The 16,309-nt window shown below is 38.5% G+C and overlaps 1 protein-coding gene across 1 annotated transcript in view; it reads right to left on the minus strand.

Moving 5' to 3' along the window:
* Positions 1 to 16,086, minus strand: part of kcnk3a (potassium channel, subfamily K, member 3a) — a 39,289-nt gene extending 23,203 nt beyond the window's left edge. The window contains exon 1 of the mRNA XM_030721611.1: positions 15,726 to 16,086. Coding sequence (XP_030577471.1) covers positions 15,726 to 16,008 — 283 coding nt within the window. The 5' untranslated portion in view covers positions 16,009 to 16,086. The remainder of the gene's footprint in view (positions 1 to 15,725) is intronic.
* Positions 16,087 to 16,309: the final 223 nt, after the last annotated feature.

Raw genomic sequence — 16,309 nt, forward strand, 5'->3', positions numbered from 1 at the left:
CTTCCTTTGGAGCTTGTACTAGCTCAGACTGAGAAACAGAAAGCAGCAAAACAGCTGCAGAGACTCTCACACTAAGCAACATAACAAGAGTTCATATAAATTAGGTAAATATCCGTTATCATGTTTTGCCAGAAGCCATGAGTGAGCATTGTCGCAGCTAGCTCAGACATGTCTGTAATACCACCTGGAAAGAGGGGACTGAATGGTTTAACAGGTTTCAGACATCAGTGATTACAAAACAAAACAAAAGATAAACACAAAGGGTTTTATGATCAAAATGCTCAAGATAAAGTTGAGATGGCCCGAGTTATCACAAAGATAAACATGTAGAAACAACACACTGGAATAAAAGCCCTAAAATACGGTACTATCCAAGTTAGTGATACCTCTGTATCTGTCACACATATGGACAATATCCCGAAGAATGCGCACCGGATCTTTGACGGATACGTTTTGGAGATTTCTCCGTAAACGGACAGGATTGGACCCTGAAAAATCCAAACTTTGAATGAATATCCGTTAAATAGCCAGATAATATCCATTTAAACATCTGTGACAGATCAGATCTTCCCGTATTTTCTCCAGAAACATTATAGATCCGTGGCAGATCCATAAAGTTGGATCTGCCACGGATCATTCTGGATACAGGCCCTTTTTGTCCAGTGACAGCTGTCTTAGAATATGGAATGTAAGCCACAGAAATGTTTTCTTTGCTGAAGGGATTGCATTCAGTTACAGAAGCGAGCTCGGTCGAGACATCATATCACATCGTGTCATCATGTTACAAGCTCAAATCAAATCAATCAGTCTAATAAAACCAGCCCAGTTGGGTGAGAAAAAGAAAGTACAGTCCGAAAGCTCTGCATTTTGCCTCTGCTGCATACTCAGTCAGACAAACAGAGAGATTTAATAATAACAACATTATTTCCAGCATTGTTCCTGGAGTCACATCCCAACTGTCCAGTTTCCAATACCTTTCCTTTTCAGGTCACGAGAGGAGAAACACAGTGAGACAGCCTTATTCAAGAGACAGCCCAGTGACAGTTTTAACAAGCAGTCAGTCCGCTCTGCAGAGATTCATGTTGCATATCTCATCCCCCAGCAGCAGCCCAGCATTATTTATAACTAAAAGATAAGTTCTTATTATTGTCAGTAATAACATGAAAGAACAAAAAACAATGAATTGGTCCAACTGGCAGACTGTGTATTCAAAGCCTGATATAGCTTATTCCTAGAAGTCATTATGGTCTTCAGTGAACTTCAAAACGCCTGTGGGTGCCATTTTCCTTCATATTATTTAATTTAAATCTTGGCAAAACCAGAATTATTATAGTTTTATGATTCCTAATTATGTTTTACTTTTATGTTGTTTTGAGTTTTCAGTTCAATTTAGTTTCTGTTGTTTAAAATTGTTTAGTTTTATTTTAGTTTTTATTGGTTTGACGGTTAGTTTTACTTTCCTTAATTATTCTAATATGGAGGATATTCATCAGGGGCATATTTAACAAGTTCAGAGGAGATATTACAACACAAAGACATCACTTTTTAAAGGCAACTGACTCACAGGCATGTAGATATAGGTATGTTTTCAATAAACAGGTTGGAATAAAAAAAATCGGACAGTGACTAAAATGGAATTGGACTCTAAGGGTGTTTTCAAATCTATAGTTTTTTTAGTTACTTTGATGAGTTTATAGAGAGGGCACACATTACAACTTTACAAATTATAAACTCACATATAACATGAGTACATGTAAGGCAAAATAAAGCAAGTCAGAGTCAACAAGTAACACAGTACAAAATACAAAGTCCAGCTTCTGAATAGTAATTGTGCTCTTCAGTTACAGAAGCCTTCTCTGAGCTCTCCCAGGGAGACAGAAGTACTCAGAGCTTTAGTGTGCCATGAAGGTTATTCCATGACCAGGGTGCAAAATAACACTGGTCTGCTAGGTTCAGAAAAGTATCCTGGTTACCCTAACAGGAGGAGCCATCTACAGAAGTGCAAATAATAGCAGCTGTTTGAAGGTGTTAGGAGTTTACATAGATAAGAAGGGGGTTTACCCAGTGCTTTTGTCTCTTTAAGCCTAATGAAGGCCTAGAAACCAGAAATTACACAGCGATGTGCACGGGACAACTAATTTGATACAAAATGTAAAGAACTGTGATACAACTCCTTAAAATGGTCTTGGTGCAGTTGTTTTGGTCTTCACCTGATTATCATGTTTAGATCTGTGCCAAGAAAACTAACTAAACAGAGCAGGTATGAACACATCTTAACTAAGAACTCCATGCCACATTCACCCATTAAAGGCCTTTTAACATATGAAGCAGCATGCACTGCTCTGGCTAATAAGTTGAGCGAATGGCCCAAAATCGTTTTTTTCTAGCCGCTCATGGTTTTCATGTGTACTATGCACCTCCACTTCCTGTCATTCTGCATGTCTATTGGTTGTGAGAATGTACGTCACACCGTGGCTTAGTCAAAGTTTAAGAGTGCTTCTCGGCCTGCACGCTTGTACTGTACTGAGCTTTGCTCGACACATCGCAAAACCAGTATGTTCTATAAACAAAAGCATTAGCTAGAAAATTCCCAAATTAACTTAAATAATGAAACAAGTATTCTAATCCAAATAATTCACTTCATATTATCAAAAATGTATCAGCAGAATAATAAAATTTTAATTATTAAAATTACAAAAAACAAGAGACTGCACATGTCCACTGAGGATCCAGATTTCCTCCACATCATGCATGAAATGCATCCGCAAATCCACAAAGATATGAGGACCAGATCAGGTTTGTGATAATTTCTTGAAAACAAACAAACAAAAAAATATATATTTCTACTAATATTTCAATTTGATAGGTATTTGTGATGATGTCGTGCACAATGTCCAATTTTTCTGTCCTGCAGAGGTGAAGAATCTGGCCCTGGATCCAGAGCAGATCCAGATTCAGACAGACTCTAGAAATGATTCACTTCTTAGGAGAGCATAACCCCACTTCTAATAAAATAATGCAAATATGTCTCTAACTTTTTTGAGGAATCCTGCTCACAAATAAATAAATAGACAAACCCAAATAAATCCCTTAACAGCAGAGGTGATAAATTTTACAAATAATATTTGCATTTATGATTTATTTTAAAAGTCACAGTCACAGACTGTCACAGACAAAAAGGCGTAATTCTACAAATTATTTCACATATAGCGTGAAATACTTTATTTCTTATGCTGTTATGTGTTGAGTTGTAATACATATTTAGTGTCTGAAGCTGGGACACATCTCAGTTAATCTCAAATTTCCACTGGAAGGATTAGGACATTAATTGAGCAGCAGTGGCCAATGCTCACTAAAAGCTCTGGATTGTGAAAGAGGCTCACAATTCAATATTGCAGGATATGAGATTATAGGCATTCTTCCATTTGCAGAAAAAAGAGAAAAGAGTCCACATTTCAGATCAAATAAACCATAAGGCAGCCAGTTTGCCCCAACATAGCTGAGCTTTTACACACTGTATCGTGTATGTTTATACTCTGGAATAGAATCAGTGGGAGATCTCACTACTGTGTACTATTTTATTTGGTTAAACGCCAGCCGGCCCCTGCTGGAATATAAAGTCTAATAAATACAATGTCATGTTTTGTTAGGTGAATCAGGCAAGTACTCAACTTTCCATTGAGGCAGCAGAGCATAAAGCAGATGCACAATAGGTAAACATTGGCTGGCCATGTGAACGAAGCAGCAGCAGCAATGAGAGTGACTCCTATCAACTTTCTCAGACATAACTCCTTCAGATCCAAACCAGCAACAAGCTCCCTCAGCCAGTAACAGATGTGGATGTTTCAGTATTTGTCCCTGTGCACTCAGTTTGTGCCTGTGGCTCTATGTAAAGGTTTGAATCTGGGTCATATAAGCATTATTGCAATGAATTTGCATTACTTTATTTTTCAATTAAAGTGATGTGCTGGAATTAAGCTTCAAAATTAATGTTTGATAGTAAATAATTCTACAGTCATGTTAAAAAGAAAAGACCTAATAAGTTCTGTGAAAACTAACTGCTTCCATAGGAACTTAGGGGGTAAGCAGTAACCAGGTGCTGCTAATCAAATGCGCTTCGTTAGCTGACTGTCAGCAAGTGTGAGCACCTCTATAAAAGCAGAAATTTTGGCAGTTTGCTGGTCTGGACTATTCAGGTGTGTGTTACCACAATTTTCCCAGGAGTGGACAGCCCAGCAAATTCACCCCAATGTCAGACCATGCAATGTTCAGAGAAACTGCAAAAAAACAAACAACAACAAAAACAACCCAAGAGCTACATCTCAGACCCTGCAGGCCTCAGTTAGCATGTTAAATGATAAAGTTCATGACAGTACCATTAGCAAAAGACTGAACAAGTATGGTTTGTTTGGAAGGGTTTCCAGGAGAAAGCCTCTTCCCTCTAAAAAGAACATGCAACACAGCTTAGGTCTGCAAAGCTGAATCTAAACAAAATAATGTCCTTTGGACAGATAAGGCCAAAGTGGGGACGTTTGCACTGCACCCCGTCCAAACCTCAACCCAAGTGAAATGCTGTACATAAACAAATCCCTGCAAACTTCAATGAACTGAAGCAACGTTATAAAAAAGAGTGGGGCAAAAATCCTCCATAATGATGAGAGCCTGATAAAGTCATACAGGAAATGATTGCTTCAAGTTATTAAGATGGTTCTTCAAGATATTGAATCATAGGGGTTTACTTTTCACAAGACTGCAGTCCTGTGAAAACTTTCTTCTTCACATGACTGTACTGCTGATGGATGTTTAATAATGATGGCCAAAATTTCTATTAATGAGGTCAGCATGTGTGCAGTTAGTCCCTGTGAGCCAAAAGCTCAGGCTTCAGGCTGCTCTAAAAATTTTATTGCAGTCAGTTTGGTTATCTTTCCTTTCAGATCTTTTAGATCAATGAGACATAAATCCTTAACATGGCCATCTCAGGCGCACCGTTCTTCCTGTGAACACAGAAGCTCCACCCACCAGCTATTAAAACCTTTTGTTTGCAAGGAGTGACAAATCAGAAAATAATTAATTTGAATCTACTCCAGCAGAGTCCAAGAATAAAAACATAGAGCTGAAATTCCGCTTAAATTTCTGGAATCTTAGAAAAGCAGAGATGCTTCAAGCATGCATGTAAAATGTTTTTGTCATAAAAACATCAAATCACTGAAATAAGGAGTTATAAATGCCAGCCCTCTGCCTGGGCTTCTAAAAGCTTTCCATCCAAACAATAGGAGGCATCTGATGTAAACCAAAAGAACACCCACTGTGTGGGAGTTCAGCCAATTCATGACTTCCATCAGCACGTGACAAGAGGGAAAACGTTACATTCATCTGGTTGCAGTAAACCTGCTTGGAAAGCTAACACTTTAGCATATACATATACAGATAATTAGGCCTGGCCCCAGAGTGAAGACAGACTTTTATGTCATAACTCACAATTCTTTGTGGCTTCCTGAGTGAAAACATTGATTGTCACCATAAGTCCATTATAGATCAATACAGCAATATTTAGCATCACCACAAGGAGACAATGGGAGTCAGAAGGAGCCATCTCCCTTTTGTTGGGATTATTATGATTTGCTAAATGTCATATGAGCCTGGCATTGCTGAGCCACATCCGCTCAGTGAGATGCTACAGTTTCCAGTCACATGTTTAAACTAAGATGCAGCAAGGATTACTGCAAGAGCAATGATTGGTACTTAGGGTGTCACAAGATGATCAATTAAGATGCAAAAACATGTGTTAGAAGTGGTTAAACAGTTTTTGGTCAAAACAAACTGGAAAGCAAAGATGGTGGGAGGCGACATTATAATACTGAACAGTGGGAAAATTGAACAGCAGCAACTTACTTAGACCTACTTTAAATTACTTTTGAAGACCTACAACCTACACAGAGGCTTCCATATGATTCTTCTCCTTTTTTTACAATGTCACTCTCAGCGAGCCAGGCCCATCGTCTGCATTAACCAATGTGTCTCATTCAGCTGCACACTAATGACTGTCTTCCTTTCTAGGTTTGGGATCTCAGTAACATCAGTAACAGAGAGGTGGATGAATAAAACAAAGAAGGCTTAGTCATCCTTTCACCTCTGTAAGTTTTCAATGACAGCCCTGTGACTGACAGATTCTCAGACCAGTCATTTATCTTATTATTAACATGCATATAAAGACTTTTACCTGTGACCTTTGGGGCTTGGAACTTGTATAATCTATGAAAATGCACTGGCATTATTTCATTTGTGTAAAAATGAGAAGTGAAATGGACTTTTTTTTCTTTCAAGCTCTATGTCACATTACATCCAAGTGTATCTGCATGATGGGTTTGGAGGGCAGAGCCCAACACTCAGAGTGCAACACTGGGTTATGTAAGGTAATTTGTTCTGTTTGGGGGCCCTTTTACGGAAGCACTGAAGAGTTAAAGTTACCCTATCCCCAAACTCTCTGAAAACACAGCAGCTGTTCCCCAGCAGCACCAGGATCAATTCACCACTAAGTCAATTAAACTGTAAACTAAAACTGCTCTGGTTAATTATCTTTATAAGAGCAACACTGATATTTTAAAAAATAAGATTCATTATATTTATGTATCTGCAAAATTAAAAGTCATTAAAGTGTCAGTATGGAACCCATATTGACCCATAACATGCTGATTTTCTGTGTTAAATTTTCCACTTTTCAAACTTTTTGGCTCAATGTCCTTTAATTTAGAGAAAGCTCTTGCTCCTGATTAGTTATTAATGAAGTCCAAAGTGACCTGAAGCATGAAAGAGGCTGCAACCCAAAACACAGCTTGTTCCCTCACTTTTCAAAGCGATTTCATTGACTGAATCTGTTAGATGCATGACTCAGAATTTAAACGTCACAGAATACTATGTGTTCTATATAGGAAGTGTTTCCGTCACACTTTCAATTTGTACATAAAAATCAAAATAAATATTAATTTTACATAGAAAAATGACACTTTCTAAAATCATAATGCCAAAATTGCAATTAAAACTAAGATAAGTGATTTATACATGTTAAAGGGCATTTATTTTGTCATGGGTGTCTGCAGAATCAGTGCAACAGCCATACGTGTGGTTGAAAAGCAGAGTGGGTGCTCATTTTCTGCCATGTATGTTTGTTAAGTTTGAAAATTCTTAGTAAATGATTGCACACACAGTTTTCTACATCTACACACTACATCTACAGGGGCAGCTCAGCTCATGCAGTGAAGCTCCTGATGCACAGTTTTTGTGCTGTTGTTGATGCCTGAGGAGGTCGGGAGCTAGGCAGTTATTGAGTCAGGTTATTTGGAATAATATAACTTACAGCAGATTGTGGAATACCGGGAGGGAAGAAATTTTATGAACAGACTTGTTGCAGTAGTGGCATCCTGTTACAGTACCACAGTCAAATTCAGAGAGCTCTTTAGAATTAGCCATTTTTTCACAAATGTTTGGAAAAGGCAGCCTGCAAGCAGGGAATTTCTGTGCCTTGGTTTTGTTGACAGGACTAAAAATTTTGGCCAATGAAAACACTGGACATGTGCTGTGACAACTTCTCAGTAACTTTCCTCACACTAATACATGACATCATCAGAAATGCAACTTCACCCCTCAGTTATCATGCTTTTTGTGTAGTTTGACTATTTTACTTGCAGTTATGTCATCTCATTGTGCCTTCTTACTGTAGCGGTGCATGCATCATCCTTCTCAGAGTCCACTAACCCAGAGTATAATAAAAGTATTTTCCACATTTACCACAATTGTGAAATCAATGTGTGTTAGACTGTTTACATGAGACCTCCAACAGGCTTTTTTTTTTCTTCTGTTCTCTCTTAAAATTTTGCTTCCAGCTCATATGCATCCAAAAACATGAATGTTAGCTTAATTAATTTCTAAACCGATTAAGGATACGAGGTAGATAAAGTGCTTGAAGTATCGAATTAAGCATTGTATGACTAAATGTGATGCTAAATGCTTGTAGTTTAAAGCACTTTGAATGGGCAGTAAGACTACAACTGGGCCACTGAGGGAAAACATTAATGCACATGTGCAGTGGGCTGCATAAGCAAACCTGGAAGCTAGAAAATTTTTGGCTCCAGGCAAAACAATTTTCATTCAAGCAAGCAGTTCAGATCATTTTCAGTGTCCAGTTCTCCTAACTTCTTCCATAAGTGGCACCCACTGAGAATTTGCATCTGAAGGAGTTAATCTTGATGTGCTCACCTTCAATATCTGCATAACACTAGTGGATGGAGATGTGCATCCATTTGCATTTTCTTTTCTTGAGGTGAAAATTCTGTTAAAATGTCCATTAAAAATGAGTAGAAACTTCCTATTTTAAGCAGTATGCCTACGGCAGAAAGTGTAGACAGTGTGGCATCTGCTGCTTGTTGTGGGATCACATCGACTGCAATGCCAATGACTTCTTGAGTCATTAGCCTTGCAGGTGGTGCAATTGTTAAAAAAATATAAGGTAAAAAAAAATAGTATTTGTGCACCTCATGCAGATACAGTAGGCTCTAGCCCCCCCTATGACCCTGAATTGGATAAGTGGAAGAAAATAGATGATAAAATAGATAAGTGGATGTTCCCCCTTTCTCTGCCCCTCCGAAAATGACAAAAAAAAAAAAACATTAACTGCATCAAAACCCAATGAAAACATTGTGATATTCTCACTGGTGATGTCAAAACATCACAAGTTGAGCTGGTGTACTTCCCATTGTCACAGGATTTATTGCTGTTGTATGTTTACTTGTGTCTTGACCTTCTTTTATCTTCCCGGTGCGGACACTTTTCCCACTACGTTCCCCGCTCTCCTCTGAGGAGAGCTGAAGGACTCATCTCCGTCTGCCTGATGATGATAGGTGCCCACAAGGACCAGCCAGTGAAAGTTACATTCTTTGTGCACTCAACCACTTACTGCACTAACCTCTTAAGCTGACTGAATAATAATGGTGATTCTAATGTAAGTAATTACCATTAATAATTCAACATGTGCCCTCGTGTGTAATTATGCAACAGCTAAAAGATGGATTCATGCCTGCTGCCAAATCAAACTGCTGCCAGCAATGGAGATAGAAAAAATGATTAGATATTTTATTCAGTGTCAGCCCACATATAGAAACATTAGAGTCACTGATCCAAAGAAGATTTGCAGAGTGCGGATGCTCATTTTAACCAGCAGCATACGTCACATGTATACACTAATGTGCTTACACACTTGGTAGCTGCCCAGTACATCAATGACTGACGTACTGGTGACAGAGCAACTAAGCCTGAGCTGGAAGGGATTCGGCGCTCTGATCCAAGCCGCTTTTAATGTGATGGAGGAGTGTGTCCTGCAAACAAACTGGGGGATTCTCCTCACTACTCCGAGGCTTTATCTTGGGATTATAATGGCTAGTAGAGACAGAATATCCTGCACACATTTGGATTCATTTTCTTTCTCCTGTGAAGATTAAAGATTCAGAGACTACAGATGAAGATGTTTCTCTATTGAGACAATGAGCTCACGTCTACTGAATCAACAACAGGCAAATAGCCAAATGATCTTTGTACAAGAACTATTTAACAAGAGGTGATTCACCGTCATAAAAATCCAAGCAAAACATGCTTTTTTTTTGAAGTAATGGTTTTCTAACTATAACCATGTGGGTTTAGATCCTATTCAAAAGAAAAATGTTTTTATGAGCCCAAAGCGAAGGTTAATGACATCAGGGATTAGATATTAGATGATCTGAAAGAAAAGAAATGCATCTTTTTGTTTTCTTTTTTTTTTTTTTTTGCAAGATTGATTTTTCTGCTGAAAATGCAAAATGAAAAGTAACCTGCTGCTTCATCCACCCATATAATACAGTTGCAGGAAAAGGTTTGTGAACCCTAGCTTTGTGATATTCTACCTGGAGATAAAGAACCTTTTTTTTTTAGCTTTTTTTGGGATAGGACAATGGACAGAAGACAGGAAGACTGGGAGAATGAGCAGAGGGAATCCACACAGTAAATGGCCTTGGGGCAGATCCAGACCCAGGCCTCTGCATGAGCCTTATGGCATACGGGTTGCCTGCTCAGCCCACATCTGGGAGCCAAAAGAAAGATTTACAATAAACAAGAATTTGAAGTTGAAATTAGATTTTATTTTTAGCCCTTCCATTCAAATTTCTCTGTCCTGCATATGTTTTTTTTTTTTTTTAATAATTCAGCATCTTGTCTTTCCTGATATGTTCATGTGAATGATCTACTGCAGAGAGTTTTTAATGAGAATATTCCATCTGTAGCCAGCTCACAGTGGGGTCTGTGGATTATTCAGAGTTATTGTGACATGTTGCTGTTGAATTTTCTTTCTTTTATGAGACTTTTAAAGAATGAAATCACCTCAGAAAATTGTAGTTATTTCTGTGATGCTGTTGGAGAGAAGCAGAAACCACAAATACAGATATCTTCAATATGCTCCACTGACTGCTTTTCAAACTCAAGGTCACAGGAGAGCTTAAGCCCATTACTGCAATCATAGGGTGAGGGTGGGTGAGGGGTCCAGCCTGAATTATAAACTTTAACGAAAAGGAAATTTTTAAACCTAATCTTAAAAATAGAGAGGGTGTCTAAAAGGATATGAATATGTAGGTAAGAGCCAAGATTCCAAGATTTTAAAGGAGAGGTACAGGAACCTTTCTGGTTCAAATTTGCAGTCCGATTGTAGTTCCATTTCCACTGACCAGTGTTATGCAGGCATTAGTTGGATGTAGGGAAACAATCTTTACAAAGATCAAAAGAGAAAATTATTTTGCAGAAAGACAGTCTTGAAGTATATTGGCTGTAATCTAATTATGTATTTGCAAATATAAACACTGACTGAAGTCTTGAATGGGATAACCGCTATAATGGAAGCCCTGAAAAAATTGGGCCTGACTACGATGTCACGAAGGTGTTGTTAGGGTTAGGGCTGTTAAAACAAACAAACAAAAAAATCATTACTACTACACTACAATAAGTATCACATTTTCTGATCAAACTCAGTGTTTTACTGTTAAAAAGCAACATAATTGTAATACACGATGTTGATATTTGCTTTGCATGAACATTATCTGATTATTTTTTTGTAAAGTTGCAAATTTACAAAAACAAAAGTTTATAAAACTGCTTAAATGGTAAATTAATAGCATGTAGTGCATCGATAAACATCATTTGGGTGGCTATTAGAAAGTTTATTATATTACATGTTTCTATATAAATAGGGAGGTGGGGTGCTACTGGCATCACAAGATCTGAATCTACTGATAACAGTTGTGTTCTGTTTTATTCACTGCCTTGTTAGTTGGTTGGTTGATTGGTTGGTTGGTTGGTTGGTTGGTTGGTTGGTTGGTTGGTTGGTTGGTTGGTTGGTTGGTTGGTTGGTTGTTTGGTTGTTTGTTTGGTTGTTTGTTTGTTTTTTTTCTTTTCTTTTTTTGTTTACTTTTGTTTACCCCTTGTGTTTGTTTTAGGCACCAAAACTACTTGATTAGGCTGAGGAAAAGATTGTGGTTTGCTTTAAAGTATGATGAGTTGGGGTGTTAAAATGGCCTTGTGTGCATATTAACACATTTGCCACAGGACTAATGCCAACGCTAAGAAACATCTTGTGTGTGTCTCTGTGATGGAAGCAGCATTGACAGAATATCTGACATCAAACTTAAATTACATCAAACCACAACAAACATCAGATATTAATCAGTTGTGTTTTTTGGACCGCACTAATCAAACAGAATTCAGTGGAATTGAATTTTGTGTGTGTGTGTGTGTGTGTGTGTGTGTGTGTGTGTGTGTGTGTGTGTGTGTGTGTGTGTGTGTGTGTGTGTGTGTGTGTGTGTGAGCAGAATTCCGCTGAACCAACCCTTTAATTTAGCTTGTGTAATCATACAGTGATATCATATTGCTTGTTACACAAAGACTACTATACTGTAAGTCACCACGTGTTATGACAACCATCTGCCCACGAGGAACAACACGGCTGTTTCGTATATCCTCCAATCACATGTCCCCATCCTTATCAGATGTCAAACAGCACATCAGATAACACACACAAAAAGGACATGAGGCATGTCTTCTTTCTACAACTGTGTACTCATGTTATGTAATTGTCCTCTGCCTGGCAGAGTTCAAGAAGACTCGTCCTGTGGTGTGGCAGTGATAAGAAGTTCACCCCTGGGCTGGGTGAGGGTGCAGGGAAGATGACTGTGTTTCAGATCCTCCCGAGGCCCTGACATTTATCGTATTCAGTTACAAATCATGCAGAGGAGCTCCCCAACTGGCATTTAGAGAGCACTTTCTTGCTCAAAGCTCATTTATTTTACCCTTGTGGTGTATCCCACATTGAAGCAATATTTCTCCATACAAATGTGTGATTGAGTGTACGCCCCGGCCTCTTCCTTCCCTTTCTCTTGTGGAAAATGATGTGTGCTTACTGTCTGTAGTTTCTGCTGCCTTCTTCAGTTATACTAATCAGCACAACATTAAATCCACCTTCTTAATATTGTGCAATTCCCCCTTGTGATGCCAAAATCTATCAGGACTTGGAAATAGGACCTCAAGGAGTGATTGTTGACTGCCAAGCCTTTGGGTTCTGTAGGTCAGGGTAGGAACTTGGTGTATGGGGCTTCTTAAGGTGCATATTGTAGATGGATCAATTACTTTTACTCCTTGGCATGTTCTTAAAAGGCATCCCAGAACAATTTATGTGGTTTGGTGAAGCACAATTGTACTATTGCTGCTGTCTGGGAGTCCTGTCTGCAGCAATGTTTAGGTGTGTCAGAATAAATACATGAATGCCAAGACCCAAGGTCTTCTAGCACAACATTGCATAGCAAGCTCATCACTGTTATTCACTTCACCTGTCAGAGGTTTTAATGTTGTGACTCATCAGTTTATCTTAAATTATCAGTATGAGTTGTTAGGATAGATTCTGTCATGTGTTTGCTGGCAGTTAGCATTGAAAATTTCCCATTTTATTCCTGATGCAGAGCTGTTGGCACACCAGATTGAGCTCTCTAGTCCTTCGGGTGTCCTGCGTTAGAGCGGAAAGTCCTGAGGCCTCATTCTGAAAATGACTTTAATTATAGATTTGAAGAATAAGTGAGGAAATAAGAGGTTCTTGGCTATTTTTACACTTCAGCTTAACAAATTAGGTGTTCCACTCTCATATCCTGGAGCAATATTTGGACTTTACTATAAGCCTCGGCTGTGTGATATTGTTTGTACAGTACACGGTTGATTTTGTGTGCCTGGAATCCAGTGGAACAGCAAGGCTCTGGTGTTGTCATTAATACTTAATGTCAGACTGAAACGCCAATCACTGTATTTGTAGCAGCCTTGAGGCTCGCAATTACAGAATGCGGTTACAGACACCCGGGGTTGAGTTAGTGTGCAATTAGTTGCCTGCTTCTGATAGGGTTACAAGTCACAGGTCACTACTCATTGCTGCCACAGTCACTAAATACAGGAGGAAGATTCAAATAGGAGAAGAAGATAAAAACAGATAAGGGCAATATGATGTAGGGAGACAGTGAAGGTTTTCTGTTAATTAGAAATAAATAATATAATCTGATCTTTGAAAAAGTGACTTTATGAGCAAAATCCAAAATTTCTCCATCTGCCACTTTGGTTGTCTGTTATAAGAAGCAGCTTGTGGTTTAAGAACCATGGGTAAAGACTTAAACTGAATAGGTTTTTTGAATTACTAGTATGTAATGAAACAGCTTATGGGTATATATTCAAATGCAACCCCTTTTCTTGCTATGTTAATACAGTTTTTGTCCTTAACTCCAAAATGTTCAATTTTAAAACAGCATTTATATGTGCATAAGGTGCACCAAGAAGCTAATGAAAGTTTAGAGTGACTCCACAGCATTTCAGTTTGTCTTCTGTCGTTGAAGTAGACTCTTAAAAGACTCTTTTGAAATTCAGGCACACATGTTGCTTTAAACCTGTAGTACCACTTTAATGCACCAGAAGCCAGCTAAAGTTTCAACTTATTTTTCAGTACTTGCAGAAGAACATCAGCAATTAGATGCATAGTGTTTTAACGACTGACAATATTTAACTTATTTAACATTTGCTGTCCAACTCATTGGGGAAATTCATCTGCTAAATGACCTATTATACTCATCCACAAGTTACTGTGTGCTTTTTGTTGTCAATGATCTGAGCTAACCTGCATTTTCTTACTGTCCACCTTGGACAACGAATAATTTGTCTAAATTGACAACCTGAAAATCCAGACTTATATCTAGAGATGGATTTAAAGGCACCAACAAGAACCCGGTGAAGGAGATAAAATAAAAGATACAGTTTAATTAAAAAAAAAAAAAACTTTGAAAACAGCTGCCTGTTGCAGCCATAATCTACTGTATGAGAGTATTTTACAGTAAAGAATGAGCTAAAGCCAAGGACAGCTGCAGATTTGGTGATAATTCTCTGTATTTGTATCAATACCAAAACCCCCTTTCACACTGTTGCACTTAATGATAAAATGAGATGTAAAAGTGGCCTCAGATCAGAAGACAATTTGATTCATTACTGTAATTAATTTCTTTATTTTAGTTACATTTTTCTCATATGACTGAGTAAAGCACGGAGAGTGCTATGCAGGGAAATTAGTAAAGCTGTGTTCCAGTGAAATCACTAAAGCAAACAGGCTAATTATTAAGACTGATAAAAAGTGAGTAAAGAGCTGCCAGGCTTGTGGTGTTGTCCTTGGGCCCTTTGGAACAGGAATAATGAGTAAGAGCACAAATGAAGAGGCGAATGAATGTCTCATGAAGTTTCCTCAAAGCTCATATCTGATGACAACCTTCAGTTATGAGCAAAAGAATCAAGTACTTGTAGGACCTTAAGATGTACTCACTCAGTGGCTGCAAATTTGACTTTGAAATGATCCTTTACAATGCTAGAACTCATAATAAATGTACGGCTATGACCACCTGTTTCTCCAATAACTGTCTCTATACGTGTGTGTGTGTGTGTGTGTGTTCCACAATATACCAGTAATGAGTTGCTCATATTCAGATTTCTGTTTGAACAATGATAGATGGTCTGAAGAGGTTGCAGATCAAGAAAAATGAGTGATATTATTTTTGTTTTGCTGCCTCCACAGCAGTGAGAGAATGAGGCAGAATTCACACTCACTGGATGAGCCTGCCCCTCGGTAGGCTTCCAGAAATGTAGCAATTAAAGAAAAGACAGGCGAGGACATTTTCTTAACTATGAATAAAAAACATTTTTTTACTTTTAATGGAGTATTATTGTTATTATGTCTACTTTTGTGATCTACATACAAATAATTTCTGCACAAGTGCATTTTTACAGCTGTGTCTTAATTTTATAATAAACTTGTTGCACTCAATATATTTTAAAATAAAATTATATTTTATGCTCTAGCTGTGCTATCACATGTTGGAGTAGCATATTGTCCCATGAGCCAAATCATATTTTAATATGATCAGAAATGTAGACAATAATAACTGAAATCGAGGTACACCCTTAGTCTGATTATATTCAATTGCATTTTAAACTTATACTCTCAATTATCAATAACTGTAATACACGTTTAGGTCTACTGTAGGTTGATTTGACAGTAAAGCTGAATTAGCTTCATTTTATACTATAACCGAGTGTCAAATAAAAGTAAGAGTTTCCGCAGATGATCTAATAAGTTGCTCTCTTACCTATGGTCGTGATCACAGTGATGGCGAAGTAAAAGGAGCCGGCGAATTTCCACTGCACGCCGGCTTTGTGCGGCTTCAGCTGCAGAACCACTTTTTCCAGCTCGTCAAAGTCCTCCTTGGACAAGTTGAACGTCTGGAGCAGCTGCACTTTCTTCAGGTGCAGCTCTATCCTCTGGGTCGTCTCCTTCTGGGATTCCAGCGCGTCGAAGATCGCGGCCCCCACTATCAAGTAGGTGAAGGTACAGATGATGAGGGCGAGAGTCCTCACGTTTTGCCTCTTCATGGTGGTGCGGTGTGTGTTAGGGGGACAGGCGGAGTGTCAGAGCGGGTCTGGAGGACGGGGAGCTCGGCTGGCTCATGGCTGTGCTGCTCTGACGGAGCAGAGGAGCTCTCTGATTACTTTATGAGCGAAGGAGCTGTTCATTCAGCACCACGCCTCCCTCACCTCCCCCCCTCTTCTCCCTCCTCGCATCCATCCCACATCTCTCTCTCTCTCTCTCTCTCTGACTGCATGCATCCCATTTTAACTCTCCTTACAAAATACTTTGTCGAGGACAAAGAATCATAAATAAATACATTACAGT

This window comes from Archocentrus centrarchus, chromosome 24, assembly GCF_007364275.1.
Source record: "Archocentrus centrarchus isolate MPI-CPG fArcCen1 chromosome 24, fArcCen1, whole genome shotgun sequence".
Taxonomy (NCBI): Eukaryota; Metazoa; Chordata; class Actinopteri; order Cichliformes; family Cichlidae; genus Archocentrus; species Archocentrus centrarchus.